Raw genomic sequence first — 27,967 nt, 5'->3', positions numbered from 1 at the left:
GCCAGTTGTAAAACAATAATGCTGAGCTCATGGTTTAATATTTATTCAATTCAAAAGCGTGAAGACTTTCAGTCATATACAGTAGGTGTTATGTACATCACATGGCTCTATTATGTACATATTTCAATCGACCAAAACATTTCAAATTTTGAATGCCATCTTTTTGTGGATAAATGTACCAAAGACAGAGGTGAGAACTTTAAAATCAGCAACACAAATGAAAACGTTTAAATACTGATGTTGCTTGTTTGTTGACTTCAGGCTGTTCTGCTAGCTAAGAACCAAAATGGCCGCCGCTAATGCTTTCTGCTTGTGAAGCAAAGCGGCAATAAACACAATTAAATAACATAATACATAAAAAAAAAATATGTCCACGGTGATCCTCATTCATTGTCATAGATGCAATCTGTGGGACAAAAAAATATAATTAGTTTTAAGGTTTGGATGATTAATATCAGTTGGTGATGTGCGATAGCACTGATTTTTGTTTCCGATCTGACACTGTCAAATTCAGGCTGGTATCGGCGATACTGATCCGATTCAAATCCGATTTCAAATTCACCTAATGTGTCTTAAATTTGAAAAAGTAGTGTATTTCATATCATGGCATAAAGAACAGAAAGACATTAGATTAATTAATTAATCAATAATAAATATTTATATATATTATATAATAAATAATATATATTCTAAATATTAAATAAAATATAAATTAATACATACATTGGTAAATTATTAATTTGAATACATTAATAAATTAAATAATTAAAGGAAATAATAAATAATTAATTTAAATGAATTAATAATTTCATAATTAAGTTAGTTATTTTCAATCCTCAAGTATAGGAGGTAGCGGGGTGATGACAATGACAGAAAAACCGAGGACCAAATCATATAAAATATGTGAAAATGGTATTTAAAAAAAATACCATTGTATTTAATTACATTATTGTATTAAATCAAATAATTTGCATCGTGAATGTAATAATACATTTAATTTTGATTTTGAAATGTATTATTTAGTATATTAATTAACACTAAATATCCTAAATGAAAAAAATGAAAAAATAGCATTTTATTGTATTAAATAATTTGTATCTTAAATATAAATAGAATAAATAATACAATTAATTTAGATTTTTATATGTATTATTTAGTATATTAACACTAAAGATCCTTATTTTCTCTTTATGAAAATGAAAATAAAAACCTGAACTAGCCTTTTATTTATTGGATTATATTAAATAAATTATATCATATATATATATATATATATATATATATATATAAAATACATTTAATTTTGATTTTTAAATGTATTATTTAGTATATTAACACTAAATATCTGTATTTTTTCTTTATTAAAATGAAAAAACCTAAACTAGCCATTTATTGTATTAAATGAAAAAAATTGTATAATACTATACATTACATTTTTCTTTTTAAATGTATTATTTAGTATATTAATGTATTTAATAAAACTATTAAAATACATGATGAATTATGAAAAAGTAGAATGAAAGCTTTCATTCACAATTGGCACATGGCTCCGTTCAATGGACAAATGTTTCAGACAAACATTACCTCAAATGACTGAAGTATCGAAAGTATCGATATTTTGATTTGAGAATCAGTTTCACAGCATGAAGAGCTGGTATCGGAAGTATCGCTACCTCAGCATTGACCCGCACATCCCTAATCCGAGCGAGGAAACACATACCATCGCCGACGTCATCGTAAATGTCGCCGTCGCTGTACAAACCAAGCAGAAACGAGACACATTTTTTGTTAACTGGCTTGTCAAACGCCCGCTGGTTTCTGTTTATTGACACGCTTGTGGTACTCACTCGGTGGAGACCTGGCAGGTGGAAACATAACCGACTGGGAAGGACAAGAAAGGAGAGCATGAGTGGTGTAAATACACTGCAGGTCCAATCTTTCATCAAGTCCGGCCAGAGGAGCGCCGAGCGCTGCGTCCCGGCGCTTCCCAAAGCGAGCCACTCACACTTGCCCTCCTCGTTGCGACAGATCATTTTGTCGTCCGCGGCCTTGACAATCACGTCCACTTTCTCCCCGGCTTTGACCGTCAGCTCCTTGCCGCTCCACTTCTTGTTGAGCGGAGCGCTGGGGGTGGCGATGGTCACCTGGTACAGCGCCCGGATCTCCCCATCGTACTGAAGGACATTGTTCTCTTATCATTGGACTCATTTAATTCCAACGTATTCACGTCTTCTGGATGGCTAGAAAAGCCACGCAAATGCACGGGATACAAACTTTAAACTTTTTCCTGAACTCTTTCTCGTCCTTCTCGAGCTTTTTCAGCTTCTTTGGGTTGGACTCCTCCGCCGCCTTGCCTTTGCCTTTTAGGCTGGGAATGCTGGGGAGTGACAGAGGAAGAAACAACACTTGAAAAAAACTAAAAAATCCATTTGAACCTGATGACAAAAATGTTATACTTGTATTTGTACCTGCTGATGGGCGGAGGAGGAGGCTGGTTTTGGGCGTCGACGTCGTAGTAGATCTCATCGTCAACTGCTGCAGCTGGCGGGTCAGTAAAAAAAACAAAACACATCAGACTCAAGGAGGATTAGATGCACCCAGCTTGGAACTACATCACCTGTCAAGTCAGTTGTATGACGTCCCCATCGGAGGGGTGGTTGTTGATAGACTACACTGCAGCTGGGGATGTCTAGGCTTGTCACGATAACAAATTTTGCTGGTCAATAATTGTGCTATAAATTATCGACGATAATCGATATCTTTTTTGAGACCATATTATCATGAAGTCATTCCATGATCACTGTGTCATGTCACATTCGAGCCACTAGATGGTACTCAAGTGTAGTGTATCTGTGTGAGGCACAGAAGTTGCCTGCTATAGCACTTACGAATCGCGGGGCGTCACCACTTCACACACCCTGCTGCCCAGCACTATACCTTCACTTCGCCGATCAAACGCCCAAGCAAGCGCCAACCGCCGGGACGAATGCCCCACAGCACATCCACAGTGGAACTGTGGCATTCTGCTTAGAAACTCTCGCTTTTGTGCCTTCATTCATATTAGCGTTTGCTTGCTAACTGCTAGCTAGCACTCGGTGTATTCAATCACTACGTAGCTAGCCCCCGCCTCCACGTACTGTAACAAAGACGCTGAATAGCTAACAGGAGGTTCACTCTTTCCCGTACCCTCTTGTCATCCAGCCTGTGCGCTACAGTGAGACGAGGAAACGGAACAGGCATACGTACACGTCGCACACGTCAATTTATCGAGGCGTCAAAATTCTCAACCTCGTTTTTTTTTCTATCGTTGGATTAATCGTTTTATCGATTATCGTGACATGCCTAGGGATGCCATGCAACTTCATGTCAAAAAATCCCAGCTGTCCCTTTAAAACAATGGCTAAAAACAAGGTTCCACGGTTGCGCTATCCTCTCACTCAGCAATTTGGAAGAACCCAGATGTCGCAATGAACAGGAAACCATGAGACTTCATATCACGGAAACACAAAGGCATCACACATCTCCCCCAAATCGTACAAGACTCTGAGATCATGAGTTTTCAAGAACGAGCCCAGAAGTTCCACATGTGTAACAGTCAGTATCTCCGGTATTTACATCTTAAATCAGGGATGTACAAACTTTTTTCCAGCGAGGGACAAAAACTAAAAAAAATGAAAGGATGCGAGGGCCATTTTGATATTTTGTGAAGCAAAAAATAAAATGAAAAAGTGTGTTATTAGTATGAACTTTGCTCTTTTTTTCTGACCATTTTTCCTCCTTTTCCCCCCCCAAAATATTTCTTACTTTCTTCTTAAATAATCTTTGTAAATGTTCTTCTCATAATATTATGACTTTCTTCCCACAATATTCTAACTTTTCCTCAACCTAATTTTCCAAAAATGCATATTTATTTTGTTTTGTTTGTTTCTGATCTTTTTTTATACAAAAAAATGTATTTTGTCTTTAATATTTCAACTCTGCTACTAAAATAACATTTTTTTCCCCATAATGGTAAAATAAAAAAATTTTGACATTTTTTCTCACCAGAATACAACATTTTTTTCTCAATATTTTGACTTTATTGTCATAAAATTGCAGTTGTTTTGACCATTTCTGCCATTTCAACTTTCTTCTCGTAATTAGGATTTTATTCCCATAATATTTTGGCTTTACTTCCGTGACGTCACTTTTTCCACAACCTAAAAAAATGACAACTTGTTTACTCGTTGTTTTTGTTTGTTTCACATATTTCAACTTTATGATAGCAAAATGATTCGTCACAAAATTACGTTATTCTCATAAAATTATGACGTATTCTTGTTAGATTGCAACTTTTTTCTCTTAATATTTTGAGTTTATTCTTGTAAAATTACAGCTGTATTTGTCATTTTTGCTGTTTTTTTTTAAGTTTTCTTGTTAAATGATATCTTTATAATGTGCCGCGAGCCACAACTAGCCCCCGGGCCACGCTTTGGACATCCCTGGCTTGAATCAACCGTCCTACCCCAAATGAACAACACACTTGACACACAAAACCAAACAATCATCATTGGACTTTTTAAAGATCCCCAACATAGATAAAGTACTCTCCAGGTTCTATACTGTACATATCTAAACACTACTGGCACTGTAGCCTCCCTCCCAACTTCAAAGTGGGAGCAGGACCCTTCCATCACCCCAAATACAGATTTCTGGCCTCAAATATGGAAAAACAACTTCATTCACTGCAAAACCCCAAATTTACAACTCATCCAATTCGCGATTGGCCACAGAATAGACACTACACGGGTGAAAGATGATATAAAACGGGTTTCACAACATCAGACCAATGCACGTACTGCTCACAGCACACCACAGACGATTACATGCGTGCTTTCTCGCACTCTGCGCCAATTCAACAGTTTTGGACACAAGTCATAGATCACCTGTCGCATGTATTAGGCCGCCACATCCCTTTATGTCCTCAACTCTGCATCTCAGGAGATACGTCATCATCACACGATAACTACGCTGCTTACAGCCCTAGCCGAGTGTCGCCAAGAAATCAGTCCTCCCACACTGGAAAACAAGAAACCAACTGACCCTGACACATTAGCAGATCAACTTTCAACAGGAAAAAATGTTAGCTGCGATGAATGACAGCACAGCACACCTCGTTTCAACAAAATATGCTCCACGTTTATTTAGAAATGTCCATCTACAAATGCCTGATCTAGCTTCCACAGAATGTTTTTCTCATTTCTATTAATTTAATTTATTCCTGTTTTTTTTCTCTCTCTCCTTCTTCTTCACTACTGCCATTACCGCCATCATTATTATTGTATAACACAAATAATGATAAATAATACATAAGATTTTGTTTGAAAAATGTACTGTCATTTAAAGTATTAATTAAATTAATTACAAATATTTTTTTCGCATTGAAATTGAAAAAATGAGATTGATGCTAATTGTATTGATTTGTCGTCATAAATACCTGAATGCTGGTCTGCCGTGAAGGGGCTGGGTGGAGGCAGTCTGGCACATCAGAAGAAAGACGATTAGAGTATCATACGTACTGTAGGTGATGCCGGAAGAAATGAATAAAGGGTAGTTTGTGTGGCGTTGAAAGAGGCATCAGTGATAGAAAGGTAAATAACACTAACACGGTTAGTGAGAGCAGGCACAACGAGACATATTGATTAAACACAATCATCAATATGAGCCATAAAGCCATGCACAATTACGCAAGAAGGCGTCGCGTCCTTCTGTCATTGGAGTCGATCTGCGAGCCATCGGCCGTATGCTGCGGTCTTACTACACTGAGTGCATTTTTACATTTTTACGCTGGCTGGACGTCGGCTTCTCTCAAACATCTTCAGGAGGGCGTGAGGCTTTGTGAAGGAGGACCTGGGCGGGACGGGACTAAAGAGCCAAGCACTCATAAAAAAAAACCCTGCATTTCTTCTTCTTCGTCTTTATTTTTGTCATGAACAACTTTTCATCGTATTTCATCATCGTTACTCACCGAACATCCAAATCTGGATCCATGATGTCATTGTAGATTTCCCCTTCCTCTTCTGGGGGGGGCGGCAGAAGCACTACAAGCGACAATCATAATAGCAACAATTTAAAGTAATATGACTTCAAATAATAATACATGATTTTGTGTACCTCCTTGTCCACTGATCCCACTGTGGAGAGAAGACACGTGGCAACGCCACAGTCAAGCGCAATCGGGTGGCCAAAGTGCGGAAATGCACAAATAATCGTGAACGCTTCTCGTTACCTGCTGTCGGACGAGGCCACATCGACGTCATCGTAGACATCACACTTGGACCCCTGCTGGGCTCGATGGCTCTTCAGAGTGTCGAAGTCGATCTCCACCGAGGTGGTCTTCACGTAGCCAACTGTGCGTACACGCAATAATTCATACGTCATACACAGTGGAAGCCCAAATCAGCCGTCGCTTGCACATTTACTTGTGCCTAGAAAAATGGGTCATAATATGTCATTTTTTTTCCCGTTTTCCTCCATTTCTGCATATTTTTTAAACTTTTTTTTATCGTATTCATACGGTATTTTATGCTCTAATCTGACGAAGCTGCTGTGCTAATTTTGTTCTACGTCAAAGCACATTTTTCTTACCCCCCCACAAAAAATTATATATTAAATAAAATAAATTTCAAATAAAATCCATTAAAGAAAAAAATTAACAAAATCATCAAAAATAAAATCCAATAAATATAGAAAGTAATAAATCAATCAAATACAAATATACACATATAATAATGAATTCAATGAAATGAAATCAAATGTATAATTAATAGGAATACATCAAAAATAAAATATAGAAAATAATCAAATCAAATACAAATAAAAAATGAATATATAATAATAAATCCAAAATAAAAACGATAAAATAATAACATAAAATGAATAAAACAAAAAAAAATGCATTTTGTTAGTTTCTGTGGTAGAATCCAGGTTCATTCGGCCATGCTTTTTTTTTTTAGCTTACTTTGCACTGAACAGGAAGTCACTGTGTGCGGGTTTAAAGTCGTTAAATGGCTGATGTGTGAGTGGACATACACGATACTACAACATATGTTGACATAAACGGACAAATTCTTTATAAAAATGACCAAATATAATGTCAGCAAACACGGTCGATGTCGACTTAAGCCGACACATTTTAGTAAGAAGAAAAAGAAGAAGAAGGTGGACCAGGACCTGATGAGTTGTTCCGCATAGACGGGTTCAAATGTGTTACGTAGGGGTGCCCCACTAGTGGGGCTGCCAAAGCAATGTTTCTTCATGTCTCTCAGAAATGATTGGTTTCTACCAACGTTTTTACTGAACGCCTCTAGAGGGCGTCCTTACAGTATCTGGTGTCCGATGATGAAAGCAACTTACTGGATCCGTCCTGTTTCCGTCCCAGCCATTTGCCCTCTGGGGTGCCTTGGACTCGAACGATGTCCAGACAGTCTCCTCGCTTGAGCGCTAGTTCTGTCCTACTGCCTCTGCAGTCCACACGGGCCTTGCCTTGGTGGAGGGCCTCCAAGGGCCCCACCAGCTGAGACACGGTACAGATAATAATCCCACTTTTGTTTTTATCCCGTTTGATTGCACCACAGCACTTTGGTCACCTTGAATTTCTTTCTGGCTTCTTGTTCTTTCTTCTCTTGTCCCTTCTGCTCCTTCTTCTCCGCCTCCTGTTGCCTTTTCTCCTCCTTCTCTTTCTTCCTTTCTTCTTCTTCCCTGTTGAGAGCAAACACCACTGAAGTTGGCCGTGTGGGAAACTTTGAGAGCCACACAAAAGGTTGATTGATGTTAACATGAACTAACAATCAAATTTGGTAAAGGTTTCAAATTGGACAACGGCCTTATCAACTTTGAATTTTCATATTTCTCCACTAAATGGTGCTACTTTTTTCTTATTTTGTGACCTCTCGGATGAGTTGTCGCTGTGCTCTTGGGGTCATTTTGGTTGGCCGAACACTCCTGGGAAGGTTCACCACTGTTCCATGTTTTGGCCATTTGTGAATAATGGCTCTCACTGTGGTTGGCTGGAGTCCCAAAGATTTAGAAATGGCTTTATAACCTTTTCCACACTGATAGATCTCAATTCATCTCAGTTATGTTATGTTTTAACAGGGGGGGCAATCACTTTTTTTTCCTCCCTTTATAATAAAAAGTTTCATTTAAAAAGTGCATTTTGTGTTGAGTTGTGTTGTCATTGACTAATATTTACATTTGTTTGATTGTTTGACTTGCACACAAAAAAAAGAAATCAGGAAGGGGCCAAACCCTTTTTTTATGTATATTTCAGGCTGAAGTAGTTTTAAAAGGTTGGCTTATTCAAAGTTTAAAAAAAAGAAAGAATAAAGCATTTTTTGAGAATTTGACATTTTTTGTCATTAGGACTTTGAGTGTGAGTTAAAAAAAATCAGACACTGTAGAACAATAACAATCAATGTTGCTGCCAACCTGTGACCCATACACTCCTTGAAATGTATTTTAGGGATTTGTTTTCCTAATAAAACAACAGTGGAGTTATGTAACGATACTGTGTTTTATGGGAAATATTATTTTTTAATAATGCCGTTATGTGATGATACTGGACTTTAAAAATATAGAAATAAAATCCAAACATATAATTCATATTTGATATGGCTATTTCAGACTGAAGTAGCTTTCAGAAATTGCTTTATTCAAAGTAGGAAAAATATGAATATATAATATTTTGGAAGCAGTCTGACATTTTTTGTCATTTGGACCTCGAGTGTGAGCTTAAGAAAAAAATGGGACACCATAGAAAAATAACAATGCATTAAAATGAATGTTGCAGGATGAAGTAGTCGACTTATTAGAAGTGGAAAAAATATGAATATTTAATATTTGGCCATCATTGACCTTTTTTGTCATAAAGACCTTGAGGGTGATTTTTTTTCTTTAAAAAAAAAAATCAGTGTAAAAAAATAATGCATGAAAGCAATGTTGCTGCCAATCTAAAATAATAAGAAGAAAAAAGGAAAATGTGTGTTTTTTTGTGATACTTTATGTATATTTCAGGCTGGAGTATTTTTAAAGTGGAACGTTTATATAAAAAATCTGGCTATGTAAAATATTTACAGTAGTTCTTGGGACGTCTGCTTATGCTTTTGCCTATTAGAAATCAAACTACTAGCTTAAATTTGCATTTTCTCACCACGGTTCATCAAGGGGCTCGTACATGTCTCCGCTGTCGTCGTTGTGGCGTTCTTCCTGGCCGTTACAACCACAATGAAAAAGGTGAATGAGGTGTTTAGTGTCGGTAAATACAACACAGACGCCTTGAATGTGCGTTAGCATGCGTCACCTTCGCCCTCTGACTTGGATGAGCTGAACGGGAGCAAAAAAACAACAACAACCAAATAATAAAGATAACATCTGAGGAAATCATTTCCAATTTTTGCCACTGTCCAAACGTGACTCAACCTGTGGATGGTGGAAGAGGAGGAGGAGGAGGGGATGTGTTCTTCACATCCTCAACGTCGTCATACGACTCTTCTTGGTGCATGCTGCAACGTGCAAATGTCATATCGTATCATATCGTATCATATCGTATCGTATCGTATTGTATTGTATCGTATCGTATCATACAGTATCATATCATATCATATACAGTATCATATCATATCATACAGTATCATATATCATATATCATATCATATCATATATCATATATGATTTCATATCATATATAAAGATTGGGCCAATAAAATGTTACCACTCTTTAATCATACACAAGTTTTTGAAATGAAAACTTATTTAAAAATTGTATTAACAGATTTGTAACAGAAACATCAAATTACCATTTGATACCAAAGGTTTCCCACTTTGTCGCTTGTTTTCAATAATTGATGACATGTTCAATCCACGCTCCTCTTAGGTGGATTACAGTGGCAACATGCACATTGACGTTTGTGATGACGTTGCCACACATTCTGTGGGGATACCTGAAGGAGAGGGTGTACTGCAACAATCCACAGACCATTGAGGCCCTGAACACCAACATCCATCAGGAAATTCGGAGAATCCCTCTGAGAATCCCTGTGTGGCAATGTCATCACAAATTTCAATGTGCGTGTTGAAATAGGGCCAATAAAAACACATCCGTGGGCTACAAATGGCCCCTGGGCCGCACTTTGGGCATCCCTGATGTAAATACAGTATCATGTAATTTACATTGTATTAGCCTAGCTTTTATAACTGCATGTGTGTGTGTGTGTGTGTGTGTGTGTGTGTGAGAGAGACAGTTTACATGGTTCCAATAGGTCTCGGGGGCAGACTGGGGAGTGCACTTTGAGGCGGCTGGGTGGTGGAGTTGCTATGGTTACCAGGAGTCGAAGAAGTCGGGGTGACGGTTTTGTTGGAAGTACTTCCTGCGAAGAAAAAGCATTGAAACATCAACCATTCCTTGCCCATGTCCTGTGTGCACGCTCATAGACAGTCACTGACGTGTACGTGAGTGACAGGAAGAGAAGCTCTGACGTGCTTGCCCGTTTGTGGACTTGCATGCATAAATCTCCAGACCCCCAACGATGAGGCCGCCCGCCTCTTTTGGACAAACAATAAGGCCTGCAGCTGACGAGTCATTTCTTAGTCAATTAATCTGAAGCCTGTGGTTCCGATTAATCGAGTCATTGATTAACAGATGCTGGGAGGACCAAATCAATATGAAGCAAACACAAACAGTTAGCTCAGGGGTGTCCAAACTTTTTCTACAAGGGCCTTCTAGTGGAAAATGAACGGATGCGTTATACAATTTCTTCTCGGAATATTATGACTTTATTCCCAAAATACTGTATTTGCACTTCATTCCCCGAAGTCATTTTCCAAAAATGACTTTTTTTTTTCCATTTTCGCTGTCGTTTTTCTTTTTCTTTTTTCTTTTTCTTGTTAAATTACATTTTTAGTTTGTGCAATGGGCCACAAACAGCGTCCGGGCTGCACTTTGGACGCCCGTGAGTTAGCGGTTTGGTCGGCAACATGTCGGAAAACAGTTTAAAAATGTTACTGTATATCCGAGTCCCGTTCATAAACAGCCTAATGACTCATCATATGACTTCCTCACATGATGAAGCAAAGTTAGCTGCAGTGAGCGTGGGGGCGGAGTCTCGAGAGAGAGCGACAGTGGCTCGTGTTGGCCAAAAAGAGGAAGTAGGTCAGTGGCTTGAGTGTAGTATTAATGTCAAACTCACCTTCCTCCTGTATGTGGTGTACAGCATAGAGTCTACTTACAGTTTGCAGCCATGTTTACCTTGGAGATTAGCTGCTAAAGCAGCGAAGTTGGTGTACAGTAGTAACTTCCCCCAAGGATTAGCTTCATGACTGTGCGTGACTAATTGATACAGCGATGCCAGGGAACAAAGTACACAGGTGGTGTCCAAAGGCATAAGATTTAAAACGAATGGAAACATGGGGAAAAAAATTGAAAGGCACAAGAAAAAAAAAACATTTTTGCAAGTAAAAGTGGTTAATTTTAATGTTGGAAGAAACTAAACACATTTTTGGGGGCTTTTTAAAAAAAAAGTACTTCACTGCTCCTTCCCGATCTCTTTGTCTTCTCGTAAATTTTCTTTTCGTAATTATGACCTGATTGCCATAATATTTGGACTTTGTTCTTGTAAAATTATAACATTTTCCCCGACATCATTTTCCAAAAATGACAACTTTGTTTTCTTTGTTTTTCATAATGTTAGAACTTTAAAAAAACAACATTTTTTTTCTTTCGTATTTCAATGACCTTATTTTTCCTCATAATATTACATTATTGTTATAAAAATTAAGACTTTTTCTCATTACATTACAACTTAGTGCTGATTTTTCTGTTGTTGTTTTTTATTCTTTTGTTAAATTATATTTTTAGAATGTGCTACAGGCTGATAAATAAACAGCCTCGGTCCGCAAATTGCCCCGAGACTGCACTTTGGACAGTCCTGGTCCAGGGGGGGCGCAATCATTGACCACTTTTTCCATATCAAAGAGAAGTGTTATGATCACCTGCTGCTGCACCCTGTTGTGCTCTCTCTCTCTCTCTCTCTCTCTCTCACCCTCTCCCTCTCCTAAAGCTGGGACAACTGGACCTAATTTGTCCATCCCCTACTTAGACTGAGTAGGGGCAGCTGTGGAGATGCTGGTTCCTTTCATTGCATTCCAGTCTTCTCGCTGGCGACTCGGCGTCTCCAACAGCTGGGTTTTTCCAGTTGTCCTTTATCCTGTCATTTGTGAGCTTTGTGTTAGTGACTTTTTCCTGGGGCACCGCAAGCTGCGACCCCAGCGCATTTTGTTATTCTCCTGTGGCTCCTCCTGCCTCCGCATTCTGTGGTCCACCTCACGCACAACCATGACAGAAGGAACCGGCCAGTAGTATGGACCACGCGGAGCAGGATCCCGTGATGAAGGCACTGCGCAGCCAAGCGTAACTTTTCTGCTTTGTGACTTGATTACTTTGAAATGTCTGGAGTGTTGAAAACACTACGCTCAGTCTGAAATGTTGTGCCATTACCATTGTTAGGACATTTTGAGTATAGGATTGTTTACTTTTCCAAGCTAAAGCAGCATTTTCATTGCACCCATGTAACAAATACTTCTATTTACTTATCCGTGCTTGGAAGAGATGTGTCATTATTTAAGGGGGTTTGCACTGTTTAGTATTTTGTGTTATTAATTGGACTGAAGGTTAAGACCTGTGTTTTTTCATTATACAGATGGCTCGTTAGATTGATGTTTCTTGTCATTGTACACAGTATACAACCAAACTTAGTTTGGTGGCTCCACTTCCACTCCTAGCAATATTAAGACATGTAAAACCTTAAATGTTCCAAATAGGACAGGTATAAAAATACAGATATAAAATATAGAATGTAAAATATTGATCCTGTCAATGTTTGTGTGGCACTATGATATAGATGAGTACACGGAAATAGTTGCCCCCCCAATTTAATTTTGATGTTTAAAGTCACTTCTTATGAGAACCACTGTTGATGTCTATTGTGCTGTTAGTGTAATATAGGTTTCGTCCAGCAGAGGGCGCCACGGGCATCAGTAGCTGACGTCCTGGTGGACGACGAAGAGAAAGTTGTTAGTAGTGATGAGACGTGTGCAGACACACACCGAAGGTGCCCATGAATAACCTATATTTCTTTGTTTTGCAGGTAAGACGACTTGTAAACCATATATAAGTAATGGACAGCAGTTGTAACAATAAGTGCTTTAGAGTGTAACAGGTGTCGAGCTAAAGAGTGAATATGCACGTTAATGAGCTCGTTAGAGTGACGTTCCTCGTTGTGTACTGAAAATGGCGGACTCGTCGTCCGTGGCAATGTGTGAATGACCAAATCCTATGTGTATATTGTTAAGGGATGCACATGAGTCAGGTGAATGCATGTACAGCCAAAACGTTGGTCAAACAGAGTGAACATGTATTGTCATGTGATGCTTGTGTTCCTGTAAATACTAAGCTAAGTGTAAGGCAAAGCTAGGCGAAAGAGCACATGTGCTGTGCTATTGCTAATTCATTCAGGAAGCTGTGATGGAGAAAGGATGTCCCGAATGTGAAGTTAAAGCAACACTATGTAATTTCTGTGTGGTCATAGAAAGTGTAAAATACTTATTTCATTCAGGGTGATTACAATGAGAATACAGTAAAAGGGTATATTGTTGGATATAGATTTAGTTTTATAAATACAATTCATGAGTAATGAAAAAGAGGATGAAACAGTGATTGGAAACAATGGTTAAAAACACTAACATTGTATTTTGAGTTGATTAAGATATGTGCTCATACCGTAATGTGTGTTGTGTTTTATTATAATACTGTAAGAACAAGTTGTTAGTCAGTACGTGATTAGACGTGTGCAGACACACACCGAAGGTGCCCATGAATAACCTATATTTCTTTGTTTTGCAGCTTTTGCAAAAATAAATATGTTGCACGGGAGATGAGTTGGCCCATCATTCTCTGAAGTGTTACAATTGTCTAAACAATATAAACATTTTACATGTTATTGTGTTGACTTTATTTGACCTTACAGCATGCTTGGGGATGTGATGTGCTCTTTTACGCATTAGAAAATACTGTAAGAATGCCACTTTCATATCATTGGCACCTTTATTTTATAATGTAAGATTAATATCTACATCTGCAAACATTGGCCATAGAATTGAATTGAATCAAATCGGATCGTATCGTTTGGACACTGCATCGAATCGTTCTGTTTTCAAAATGTATCGCTTCTGAATTGTATCGTAACCTGTGTATCTAGATTCAAATCGAGTCATCTGTCACAAAGAGATTTACAACCCTAATGCTTAATGTGTCTTACTTTCTCTTATGTCTATTCTGTTGGGTAATAGGGGTGTAAAGGTGACATTAGAAGTGTTGTTTCATGTCTAGAGGACTCTAATAATAAAAAAAAAAACAGGTTTCAAACAGGTTTTTTATGCTTAATGTATCGTATTTTCTCTTATGTCTAGTGTATTAGGTAATAGGAGTGTAAAGGTGACTTTAGAAGTGTTATTTCATGTCTAGAGGGCACTAATAATGTTAAAAAGCATATTTAGAAGGTCGTAAAGAGGTTTTCTATGCTTAATGTGTCGTATTTTCTTTATGTCTACTATATTGGGTAATAGGCGTGTAAAGGTGACTATAGGAGTGCTACTTCATGTCTAGAGGGCTCTATCATTAAATAAACATTTAAAAGGTTTTAAACATGTTTTCTGTGCTTAATGTGTCATATTTTCTCTTATATCTAGTATATTGGGTAATAGGAGTGTAAAGGTGACTATAGGAGTGTTATTTTATGTCTAGAGGGCTCTAATGTTGAAAAGCATATTGAGAAGGTCATAAACATGTTTTCTATGCTTAATGTTTCGTATTTTCTCTTATGTCTAGTATATTGGGTAATAGGAGTGTAAAGGTGACTATAGGAGTGTTATTTCATGTCTACGGGGCTCTAATCATGTTAAAACACATATTTAAAAAAAAACAGGTTTTTTATGCTTAATGTATCATATTCTCTCTTATTATGTCTAGTATATTAGCTAATAGGAGTGTAAAGGTGACTTTAGAAATGTTAAATGGGGGGGGGGGGATTCACATACAACCCTCTCTTTGCTATCACCTTACCAGTGAAGACCCCAGCAGCTCTTCTGAAGTCGTCCAGGTCCACTTTAGGGGGTCGTTTGGGTTTAGCAGGAGCAGGACCCAAAGTTAGACTGTTGGGGAGCGGGTTGCGCTTGGGTCCGGAGGTGGTGTCGTCACTCCCGCCGCCGTTCTGAGACGATTCTGTTGCGGGTTTTCTCAAGCTGGGCTTTTTGCTGACTGGAGGTTTTGGAGGCGGGATGGCGGGATTGGCTGGCGGTTTGTCCAATTCCGCCGGACGTTTGTCCACGTGAGCTTCATTCTGCTGCCAGAGTTTGACGATGCTGCTGCTGGGTTTTTGGGTCAAAGGAGGTATTTTGGGAGACAAGTCACCGTTGCTGGGTTTGGATGCTGCTGGAGGGGGCTTAGGGAGGGCAGGTTTGGGGTTGGAGAGGGTTGTGCTCAGGGGAGGCTTGAGGGTGGGCTTTGGTGTGGGAGGCGTCTTCATGGGGGCGTGTCCTCTGTCAAGGAGAGGCGTTTTGTTGCTGCTGTCATCCTGGCTGCCATCAAACCTGCTAGCCAGCGCTTTGGTTTTATTGGGCACATGGTGCACCTCTCTGTCGCTCTTAGCGGGCGCCATGTTTTTAAGGTATGGAGGTTTGGGGGGTATCGTGATGGCGCCGCCCGAGAGGCTCTCCAAGACCGGTTTCTTGGACAGTACAGTGGGACCGCTGGAGAGGGCGAGGTTGAGGGGCGCTTTGGGTCGTCCCGGCGTCGGCGAGGAGCTCTCTTCGGTGGCCCCGGTGCTGGCTTGGAATCGGGCCATGATGGCTTTTACGTCAGCCTTGTTTTCCTGGAAAAAAGAGGCAACATGTGACCTGCCCTTTCAAAATCACTAGAGTTCTTGCGTAATGTCAGATTTCACAGGTTGCATATTACAGTTGTCCCTCGCTTATCGCAGCTAATTGGTGATAAGTGAATTTCCACAAAGTAGGATTTAATATTAATAAGTATTTTAATAGTTACGGCATACAAAAACTGTGCAAATATGTTTTTAACATTATTAGAGCCCTCAAGACATGAAACAACACCCATTAAACATTTACATATACATATCATAGACATAGACGCCGCATCGAGCGCTGAGACATACGTCAACGTTGCCAGTTCTCAAATTTTTGGTGCCTAACTGTTTCCCAAGTATATTAGTGCGTGTGTGGATGTATGCATGAGAGGCGTTAACTGAAATGTCTTTGTAGAAAGGCGCTTTATGAAAGTAAGTACATTGACTTGTATTCATTTACAGCACAGGCTTGATACATCCAATATGGCGGCGACGTTAACGTATCCCCGCAGTGGACAAACCCACTCGATGCGGCGTCTACCTATGTCTGTGAGTCGATATAATCAGAGAAAATCAGACATGCGAGGCATAAATAGGATAAAATAGACTCACACGTTAGCAGTTCCATTACACGGCTTTACACTCGTTACCCAATATGGTAGACAAAATAAGAGTAAATAAGGCATTGAGGACGTAAATAAAACTCCTGCTCCATCAGTGTCACAGTAAATGTGTCCCCTAGGGCAGTGGTCCCCAACCCCCGGGCTGCACAGAAAGAAAAAATAATTTCCATTATTTCATTTTTTTAATGTTTTATTTTGAAAAGTGGCCGGATTCTCTCTGTTACATCCGTCTCACTTGACGCATGTCCATTGTGCGTGTGCTAACTTTATCTCATGCTGCACAGATAGACTACTACTGTATTGTTACCATTTTTCTTTCACCTCATATTTGGTGTCAAATGCTGATACTATGTGGGAATGCATAAAGGTAAGTTTTGATGACTTATTGAGTGCTAATCTGCACATTTGTCTCAAGTTAATTTATGCTAGCGCACTGCCTTTTACCACACACGTCAAACAGCCATGTAATCATCTCTCTGGAAAAACTTGGCTGGAATTTGACACAATACATAATAAATAAGATAAATTAGATCGCTATAATGTACATTTGTATTACCCAATACAGTAGATAGAATTCCGAGAAAATAAGACATATTAGACATACTGTAAATAAGATAAAATAGACTCACACGTTAGCAGTTCCTTGTTTTCTGGACAGCGTACTTCCTCCATTACAATATGTGTGGATGTTGTCACTCCTCGGTTCAACAGATTATTGTTTGTGGACGACTTTTGTATTTCTTGCTCTTCGGAGAATATGCCGACCATAGAAACAACTTTACAGAACTGCCAAAATGGAATCGAAAAATGGGGTGATGAAAATGGTTTTCGCTTCTCAACAACAAAGACGGTATGCATTCACTTCTGCAATAAACGGTCTTTACACCCTGGCCCGGAAGTTAAAATAAATGGTTCTGTCATCCCGGTTACCCAACAAACAAAATATCTTGGCCTGGTATTTGATAACAAGCTAACCTTTAAGGCTCACATTGATCATGTGAGGCAAAAATGCCATAAAGCCTTAAACCTTTTAAAGGTAGTATCTAAAATGGATTGGGGTGCGGATCGCATTGTCCTGTTACGTCTCTATAGGTCTTTAGTCAGATCAAAACTTGATTATGGCGATGCAGTTTATAGCTCTGCTCGTAAGTCCTACCTTGATAAGTTAAAACCAATACAAAATCAAGGACTTAGAATTTGCCTTGGAGCCTTTCGTACTTCTCCAATGGAAAGCTTGTATGTGGAGGCAAATGAGCCTCCTGTAACTGTACAGCAGAGGGCGCTAAAGTCAAAGCAACTGTCTGACCCACAGACGGCTATTCTAAAATGGGCTTGTAGTCAATTTCTGCGTCTGGTCACAGACCTGTCATCGTGTATAAACCGCACTTGCTCTTAGTTCGTCCATCTTGTTTTCAAGAGAGCGGACGTTGGCTAGCAGCAGGCTTGGTAGCGGTGGCCTCGTCGCTCTAGCTTTTAGCCTAGCATGCAGGCCGCCTCTCTTGCCTTGTTTCCGCCTCGGATGCTTTGCTCGCCGGGTATTCAGCTCACCAGGCCCGCAGCCTGAGCCAAAGTCTGAGAGGCTGAATAAAAGATCATGATGAACCCTGCCGATGTTCAAGAGTGTCTCTCTGTCGTAATGTACTGCGTGAGTGCGTTGAATGTCCAAAATGAACAATAAAACAGCAAAAAATAGAAAAAAACGGGAGAGTGAGACAGAGACGTCTGCCACGGAGGGCGCCATCTTTCATCATAAATTTGCACTTTACAGCAGTGTTACACAGAATTGATGTCACTGTTTATAAAAAGGGCTGTAGGTTTGTTTCTGAAATGCTGCACTACAATAGTGACTGTGTTAGAGAGACACTCATTTGTTTACAGGAATATTGCAATAGAAGTGTCTTAAGAAGACATTTGTTTTCAGAAATGCTGCACTAAGTGTTAAAGTGATGGTGCCAAATAAACATGTTTTTTTTTTCCCATTTTAAAATATCTGTTTTTCCTCTTTTAATAGTAGTATTGCAGATTATCGTAGATTGATTTCCTGACCAATATATCGATAATCGCTGTATCGCCATATCGTGAGATAATCGTTATCGGGAGGAACCCAGAGGTTCCCACCCCTGCTCACATACTCACTGACACACATACTCAATAACACACTCAAACACGTGCTAATACACCCACACACTCACTAACACACTCACATACTTACTAATACTCACGAACAAACTCACATACTCACTAACAGACTCACATACTCGCTAATTCAAGATTCAAGAGTTTTATTGTCATATGCACAGTAAAACAGGTAGTTATACTATGCAATGAAACTCTTATTCTGTTCATTCTCCCAAGAAAAAAAGAAAACACAAGAAACATTGGGCCTCATTCACGAAACGTTCTTACGCACAAATGTGTTCTTAAAGCCTTCTTATGAAGATTTTTGGCATTCACGAAACGTGTTCTCAACTCACAGTTCTTAGATCTAAGAACAAATTTTACGAACGCTCAGGAGGACTCTTACGCACAAGCAAAGCTTGCACTTTCAATGCGCAATCGCCCTCATGATGGATTTTGCAACCTGATCCCAAAAAATGTTGTGCAAATAAAATATCCCAACAATTATTTATCATCAAAACAACTAAAATATACTCCATGGATAAATATATATTCAAATCCCAATTCATCAAAAAAAAGTAGCTGGCTGGACATGCGCTGCGCAGAGAGAGAATGTAAAGGGACCATTAGATTTATTTGCTGAAAGCCACCAATATTTGATGTCCCGCTTCAGGCTTCAGGCTTCCCTCTCTGTTCTTGCAGGTGTTCAGGATCATCAGAATAACATCGCAATGAAACGTGGTGTGTCTATTGCGCACGTAGCACCCCCAGATAACGACATGCGCCCCCAGCCACGTCTTGAGCCAGAGCACGGGGCTGCTGTATTAATTAGGCAGCGTCTAATCAAATGTAACCACGGAAAAAATACATTGTCACACACAAACTATGTATTTTGACTTTATTTTTCCATCATGATTGTGTAAATATTTTCTAGAGTTTCCCAAATGGTTTGGTTTCTGATTGATGGCCCACCTCCCGTTTCCTCCAGATCCCTCCGGTGCAGTCCAATCTTTTTTTTGAGTCTATTTTAAGTCAAAACACTTCTTTTTAACCTCTGCGGTGGTGCGTTTCTCCGTGGAAACGGCATTTATGTTTCCTGCAATGGTGCTCCATGCCGACTCTTTTTGGATGGCCTGATGACCGGTGGATACACGTGAAAATAAGGTGGTCTTGTGTTCGCTCACTCCTTGTAAAAGCACCTCTATTTCAGTAGAATTGAAGTTTTTCTTTCGTTTGTTGTCCAGCTGCTTCTCAGTCTTGCCCTCGCACGTTGCCATCTCCGCCTCCAGCTGCCTGTTGCGCACGGCACATTTTTTACCTTATATAGGAAATAATAGGCGGTGACCTATGCAAATTAGGCCTCACATGCACGTGCATCCCCGTTGGCACTCATCAACCTAAGAACACCGGTGCGAACGATTATCCCTACTTAAGAACGTGTCGTGAATGTGGCGCAGTTTCCAACCCACGCCTTCTTAAGTACACTTCTTAAGAAGACTTTTAAGAAGATGTTCGTGAATGAGGCCCATTAATACCAACAAATTAAGCAACAAGAACAGAAGTATAATTAGAGAAGTAAAGTATAAAAAGAAGTAAGAAGTAAAGTATAAAAAAAGAAGTAAAAGTAATACTCACACACTCACTAATGGTAATGGTAATGATTTAATTCATCATGCATATGAATCAAACTGGAACACATCACATAGTACAATTCACAATTTTGCATGTCCAAAAAGGAGTAGGAAGAAGCCAGGCTTATTTAATCCTACCCCTCATCAGTTTCACATCAGTTGCAATACATTTATTCACCTCTTGTATTTCAGGTGTACTTTGTAAGGCTGCATGTCAATGTAGTGCAATCATAGCCAAGGTTTATACTTACTGAAAGGAAGCTACAGACTTAATGATCATAACTGATAAGATGGTTGACAGAATGGTAGGTTGATAATGAGTGAGTACAGACCATGTACTCACCACAATAAAGAGTTAATAGTCAGTGTAGTAGTGGTTAGTTATTGTATTGTATGTACACAGTAGCTCAGGTCTCTTCTCTTGTATTTTGTGAACATCAACTGCTTGTACTTTTTCTTAAAATCACTAATTTTCGTGCGTTGTTTGAGTTCCTTAGTCAATCCCTTCCACAACTTGATTCCACATACAGAAATGCTGAAAGTTTGTAGTGTTGTCCGTGCATAGAAGTGTTTTAGGTTTAATTTTCCCCTAAGATCATATTTCTCTTCTCTTGTTGATAAAAATTGTTTTACGTTTTTGGGTAGAAGGTTATTTTTTGCTTTATGCATCATTTTAGCCGTTTGAAAGTTTACTAGATCTGCAAATTTTAATAATTTTGATTTTATAAATAGTGTGTGTTCTCTGTAAGCGGCATTATGGATGATTCTTAGTGACCTTTTTTGTAGCACAGTTAATGAGTGAAGTGCACTTTTGTAATTATTACCCCATAACTCCACACAATAAGTTAGATATGGTAATATCAGTGAACGGTAGAGCGTATATAGTGCTTTTTGGTGTAGAACAAATTTTGCTTTGTTCAGTATTGAGGTGTTTCTTGCCATTTTCTGTTGTAAATTTTTAATCTGGCATTTCCAGTTCATCTTCTCGTCTATTATAACCCAGAGAAATGTATTTTCGTTCACCCTGTCAATGTCTACACCAGGGGTCACCAACGTGGTGCCCATGGGCACCAGGTAGCCCCCCCACGACCACATGAGGTGCCCGCAAGCCTGCTTTTCATTCAGGTTTTCAGTTAATAATGAAAGAACAGTAGAAAGAAATACATTCTGAAATACAAGATGTGAGTTGTGGACACCAGCGTTTTGTTAACGTTCTGGTAAAACAAGCATATTCGCTTTGTTTGGGTTTAAAATAAGCTCTGAAAATAATTGTTACAAAAATGAGTAGCTCTTGGCCATTTTCATTTAGTAAAAGTAGCTCTCACAAGGAAAAACCTTGGTGACCCCTGATCTACACCATCAATATGTATTTGCTCACACACTTCCTTTTTCCACTTACCAAATAGCATTACTTTAGTTTTACTTAGGTTCAGGGATAGTCTGTTTTTTATCAAACCATCTTTTTAGTATAGTTGGTTCACTAACACACTCACATACTCGCTAACACACTCACATAGGCACTAACACACTCACATACTTGCCAATGCACTCACATACTCGCTAATACACTCGCATACTCACTAACACGCTCACATACTAATATTCACTCACATACTAATATTCACTAACACACTCACTAATACTCACTAACAAACTCACATACTCGCCAACACACTCACATACTCACTGACACATTCACATCCTCGCTAACACACTCACATAATAATACACTGACATACTCACTAATACTCACATACTGTGTTTCAGGGGTGTCCAAAGTGTGGCTATTTTTTACTGGCCCATAGCACTCGTCTCAGGTACAGTGATGTGAAAAAGTGTTTGCCCCCGTCCTGATTTCTTATTTTTTGCATGTTTGTCACACTTAAATGTTTCAGGTCATCAAACAAACATAAATATTAGTCAATGACAACACAACTCAACACAAAATGCACTTTTTAAATAAAACTTTTTATTATTAAGAGAGAAAAACAATCCAAAGCTACATGGTCCTGTGTGAAAAAGTGATTGCCCCCCCCAACCTAATAACTGGTTGGCCCCCCTTAGCAGCAACAACTGCAATCAAGCGTTTGTGATAACTTGCAATGAGTCTCTTACAGCGCTGGGGAGGAATTTTGCACAATTGTTGTCATTCAGCCACATTGGAGGCTTTTCCAGCATGAAGCACCTTTTTAAGGTCATGCCACAGCATCTCAATAGGATTCAGGTCAGGACTTGGACTAGACCACTCCAAAGTCTTCATCCATTCAGAGGTGGACTTGCTGGTGTGTTTTGGATCATTGTCCTGCTGCAGAACCCAAGTTGCTTTCAGCTTGAGGTCACCAACAGATGGCCGACATTCTCCTTCAGCAGAATTCATGCTTCCATTTATCACAGCAAGTCTTCCAGGTCCTGAAGACCATCACACTACCACCACCATATTTTACTGTTGCTATGATGTTCTTTTTCTGAAATGTGGCCAGATGTAATGGGACACAGACCTTCCAAAAAGTTCAACTTTTGAGTATTTTCCCAAAGGTCTTGGGGATCATCAAGATGTTTTCTGGCAAAATTGAGATGAGCCTTCATGTTCTTTTTGTTCAGCAGTGGTTTTGGTCTTGGAACTCTGCCATGCAGGCCGTTTTTGCCCAGCGTCTTTCTTATGGTGGAGTCATGAACACTGACCTTAACTGAGGCAAGTGAGGGCTGCAGTTCTTTGGATGTAACATGTTGTGGGGTCTTTTGCGACCTCTTGGATGAGTCGTTGCTGCGCTCTTGGGGTCATTTTGGTTGGCCGGCTATTCCTGGGAAGGCCATTTGTGAATAATGGCTCTCACTGTGGTTGGCTGGAGTCTCAAGGATTTAGAAATGGCTTTATAACCTTTTCAACACTGATAGATCTCAATTCATCTTAGTTAAGTTATGTTCTAACGGGGTTGCAATCACTTTTTCACACAGGGTCATGTAGGTTTGGATTGTTTTCTCCCTTAATACAGTTTTTTCCAATTGCTAAAACACAATTTTGCAAACTAGGCTTGTTTTATCAAAAATACTTAGCACAATTCACAAAACCACACACCCGAACTGCAAAATCCCTTATAAAACCTGCAAAATGAAGCACTGCAACCAAAGCTACATATAGCTTCATCAAAATCAAACTTTTGTACCAAGTGGCACACACGTCATTCATATTACAAAACTTATGTCTAATCAAGTACACACTCTTGGGCATAATGAAAAGCACTCCCATTGCCATAATACTAAAATAGTTCAAATTCTAGGACAGTCTTCACATGCACAGAAATATTTGCAGATACAGTATACACACGCTGTTGAAACATGTACTTTTATGTTTCACCAACAAGTCAGTGCAACATATGCACCGCAGATATGTTTACATTGGAGTGAACAATATATGCTCACCAAACAGTAAACTGAAAAAGAAAATTGCAGAAAAAATGTGCAGAAAAAAAAAAAAATTAAAAAAAATACATCAAAAAAGAGGCAAGAAAAATTAGGCAGCATCTTGCCGCACAGCTGGGTCTGGCCACAACGGCACGTCCACATCACAGGCAATATCTTCCCTTGCCAGACATGGAGGTAAAGAAGCGCCTTGATTGCCTTATCCACCCCTGAATGTCACCCACATCAATCTCATCACATGCCTCTTCCATATCCTGAACAACATGCATGCGCACAAAGAGCTGCCAGGCGTATTCCTTTCATTGCCGTGCCCAAAAGAACTCACTTGTTGTCTTTTCATAGTGCTTGCTTCCTGACTGAAGTGCTAACAAATAAGCATTGAGGTGTTTGGCCAGGTGGCACATATATTGGCCAATTAGCTCATGTACTGTCATTTTCAATGGCAGTGTCTTGAAATGGCAAACATGTGACCTTATGTCAGATTGTAGTGTCTTATGCAGAGAAGCGTGTTCAGTGCATTGAAAAAGTGCCATTTTGAATTGCAAAATGTGTATAAAGCAGAACATGTGTTTAGAGTTTTGGAGACTTGAGAAGAGGTTTTGCTCTCCGTGTGTCAGTTGAAATAGTTGTGCTATGCATGTCATTTTAGTGTTTTAGCAATTGGAAAAAACTGTAATAAAAAGTTTCATTTCAAAAACGCATTTTGTGTTCAGTTGTGTTGTCATTGACTAATATTTACATTTGTTTGATGATGTGAAATATATTTTTTTAATTATATAAGTGTGACAAACATGCAAAAAAATAAGAAATCAGGAAGGGGGCAAACACTTTTTCACACCACTATATGTATGTATATATATATATATATATATATATATATATATATATATATATATATATATATATATATACAGTGTGTGTATATATATATATATATACTGTATATATATAGATAAACCTGCACAATAGAGAAAAACGAGGCAGGTTTCACATTTCCACTTGCTTGTCAACGCGACCAAGGCGGAACATGAAATCAGTCCAAAATAAACCCCAATCACACTTCTGTTTCTCAAGCAGCAAAAAGCTCAAATGAGCCAATAAATGTTGCTGCACACAAGCTGCAACTGCCTCTCAAGGTAACGCAACACAAAAGACAGCAACTGCATCCATTTTTCAGGTACAGTCATACAGTACCATCTATTTGTATAATGCTGAAGCTAACCCACGGGTGTCCGAAGGTACTACTTCCTCCAGCGAGGGCCACATAGTGAAAAATGAAAGGATGCAACTTTGTCACTTTGATATTTTCTAAAGCAACACTTGTAGATATGCTGACAAGTTATACATATTGTATCTCAGCTTTGTCATATACATGAAAAAGCATATTATTAATATCAACTTCACTCTTTTGTTCTTTTTTTCACATTTTTTATTTATTTATTTTCCAAATATTTCAACTTTCTTCTTAAATCATCTTCATCAATGTGCTTTGCATAATATTATCACTTTATTCCCATAATATAACTTTTTCCCCCAACCGAATTTGTAAAAATGCCAACTTTATTTTTTGTTTCTCATAATATTACAGTTTTTTAAAAATGTTATTTTAAAAAAATGTATATTTCAGCTCTATGCTACTAAAATGATGTTGGTTTTCCTCATAATAATTTAATGCCTTTATTCCTGTAATATTTTGACTTCATTGCCGTGATATTATTGTCATGTTCTGTGTTGTCGCTCTGCTGCCGCCTATCTGCTTTCCGCTGCAGTGCATGCTGACCTGCAGAGGCGGAGCTGTCGGTGCACACCTGCAAGGTATCAGGCCCGCACTGTTGATAAGCCGTGAGAAGACTGTTGCTCGTCGCCAGAATGTTCCTTGGGACTTCCACGCAACCTTTGCCACCTGCCTCTTGTCTAGCCATTTATATTGCTTACTAGTGTTTCTCCTACGTCGTGAGTATTATTTCCACTCACCGTAGGGTATCTTACTTCCTGATCCACTTTCGGCAGCATTTTCTGTTTTGCCTTTTTGATCGTGTGTTTCCTGCAGCCCTTTGCTCGCAGTGATTTTTTTGTTACACTTTTTTCTAGCATTGTGCTTGTGTTACCTTTTTTCCTCTCCTCGGAGTGCGCCTTTTGTATTCAATATACTTTTGTTATTTCTGCTGTTGTGTCCTTCTCTGCATTACGGGCTTCAAATTCGTTTACCACGCCTACGCGTGACAATTATAACTTTTGCCCCAATCTAATTCTCCAGAAAGGACAACTTAATTGTCTCTTGTTTGTTTCACATGATATTACGACTTCTACATTCTTTATTATAACAGCTATCTTTTCCATTTCTGCTGGGTTTAAACAACACAAAAACGGGTTGTTTTACATCAATATAACAATTGATTTACAAATACACTAAGTCCCCTACTAACGAACATCCAACGTGCGAACTTTCAGAGATACGAACACAAGCCGACTGGTGTATATTTTCATGTGTTTTGCCTTATAAGTCCATATTTATACTGTACATGCTTGACGAGCAGAGGGCACTGTGGCACTGCTAATGGGACCAACAGACGCCTGGGATAGAAAGCTACATTGTGGCTGTATGATACAACCCGGACAGAGCGTGTGATTAAAGTTTATGAAGAGTTAATAGGCCTGCTTAATTCTACACCACCCACAGAACACTACCTCTTTTAGAAGAGTCTAACCACCAGCACCATTTGTCCTTTTTTTCAATAACTCCTCCTCCAACTTCACCACAACGACGTATGCTCGACCACTCTTCTTCAAAGGTAAATAACATTTATCATTACGTATTATTACATCACTTTTATTATTGTTTTTTTCATTCATTATCCTGGTTTAATATTACTACTGCATCCAAACTCATATTTACATACATACACATATACTGTATACTGTATGTATACATGTACATGTAGTACCTATATCATTGCTAATATTACCTTTTACCCTACTTAAGAACAATTCGACATAAGAATGGTCGTCTGGAACCAATTGTGTTTGTAAGTTGGGGACCTAGTGTATATGTATACTGTATATATCTGCGCATATACTGTATAGCTCTTGCGCAGGTTCACGGCTGAGACTGTCAATATTGGTCTCAAAAAGGTCGGTGACCACTGGCATACAGAGTGCTTATAGACACACACTACGTAGGCAGTAAAGCTGCAGAGAGAAGCGCCAGTACCCGCTGATCCTCCCAAGCAAAGAGGAAGCAAACATTTCTATTTCCACTTTGGTGAAACACTGAAGGCCTAAGTTGCACAAGCGACAACTTTGACACAAGATTGAAACAAACGTTTCTCGTTTTGAAAGAAATCGTGCCGAACTCCTCTGAAACATCAACTCTTGTGTCAATAAAGTCAGCGTCCACACATGCAAGCAAGCCCCCGAGTGCCACATCTGTCCTTTCTCTGTAGGTCGGCTGCTGTCTTAAAGGTCATGAAGTGAGTTTTTATTGGGAGTTTTGTCATCTGTTGTACTCACCATGCCGAGGACGAGACGCCCGCCTGCCTCTGCCGTGTCCGCTCAAGCAGTCGAAGGACCGAAGCGTCTTTCTGTGTCGTACCTGTCCCACAGTGGATGTCAAACAGCGATAAAGACTCAACTTCTGTGGCCAAAGTGGCGACTACTTCCTCTCTCTCACAGTCTCTCTCTCTCTCTCTCTCTCTCTATGTCACACTGTTATCTGTGTGTGTGTGTGTGTGTGTGTGTGTGTGTCACGCTGTTATCTGTGTGTGCTGATCTCATGGATTTGCATGTCGTTGGTTAACTCCATGCATGTTTTTGTGTGGGCTCAACAACACTGCACGGTTGCCCAAATAAAAAAATGGCCCCCAGATCCAGTTTTGGGAGGTCAGTGATGTAAGAAGCTACTTTATTGATCATCAAATATGTACCGGACTTCTTGGCAAAGTGTTTTCAGTTCATATGTTTGTTGTAGTAAAAGTTGTGTGTGGTGGAATTTATGTACAGGATGTAACGTGTGATGCTTTTCTTTGTAAGTTTGTGTCCTGAGGAGGAACCACATTTTTCATGTGGGTCTTCAAATTTTGCCTGGGAATGGCCTTTTATTGGGGACAACCGAAGGCACACCTGTGCATTAATCATGATGTCTAAAAAAAAATCTTGCCTTAGAGCAGGGGTGTCCAAATTTTTTCCAGCGAGGGCCACACAGTGAAAAATGAAGTACATTTTT

General features: G+C 39.2%; 1 protein-coding gene across 4 annotated transcripts; it reads right to left on the bottom strand.

The window, feature by feature from the left end:
• Positions 1 to 44: 44 nt before the first annotated feature.
• On the bottom strand, positions 45 to 27,409 carry fybb (FYN binding protein b). 4 transcript variants are annotated; one of them, XM_054757634.1, is made up of 19 exons: positions 27,256 to 27,409; positions 15,155 to 15,962; positions 10,286 to 10,406; positions 9,460 to 9,542; positions 9,341 to 9,363; positions 9,191 to 9,246; positions 7,629 to 7,740; positions 7,396 to 7,555; positions 6,269 to 6,389; positions 6,154 to 6,173; positions 6,008 to 6,080; positions 5,818 to 5,904; positions 5,477 to 5,517; positions 2,469 to 2,541; positions 2,275 to 2,377; positions 2,006 to 2,174; positions 1,848 to 1,881; positions 1,721 to 1,752; positions 45 to 406 (listed from the first exon to the last, which is right to left on the bottom strand). In XM_054757634.1, the coding sequence occupies exons 1-19, from the start codon at positions 27,256 to 27,258 to the stop codon at positions 384 to 386; spliced, it is 2,142 nt and encodes a 713-aa protein (XP_054613609.1). In that variant the 5' UTR covers positions 27,259 to 27,409; the 3' UTR covers positions 45 to 383. The 4 variants fall into 4 exon arrangements, 3 of the variants coding, with proteins under 3 accessions (XP_054613609.1, XP_054613610.1, XP_054613612.1); XM_054757635.1 differs by having other exon boundaries at positions 9,194 to 9,246; XM_054757637.1 differs by lacking the exon at positions 5,818 to 5,904.
• Between the last annotated feature and the right edge of the window lie 558 nt (positions 27,410 to 27,967).

This window comes from Dunckerocampus dactyliophorus, chromosome 17, assembly GCF_027744805.1.
Source record: "Dunckerocampus dactyliophorus isolate RoL2022-P2 chromosome 17, RoL_Ddac_1.1, whole genome shotgun sequence".
NCBI lineage: Eukaryota > Metazoa > Chordata > Actinopteri > Syngnathiformes > Syngnathidae > Dunckerocampus > Dunckerocampus dactyliophorus.
Note: the sequence above shows the minus strand (reverse complement) of the source record. Positions and strands in the feature narration are given on the sequence as shown.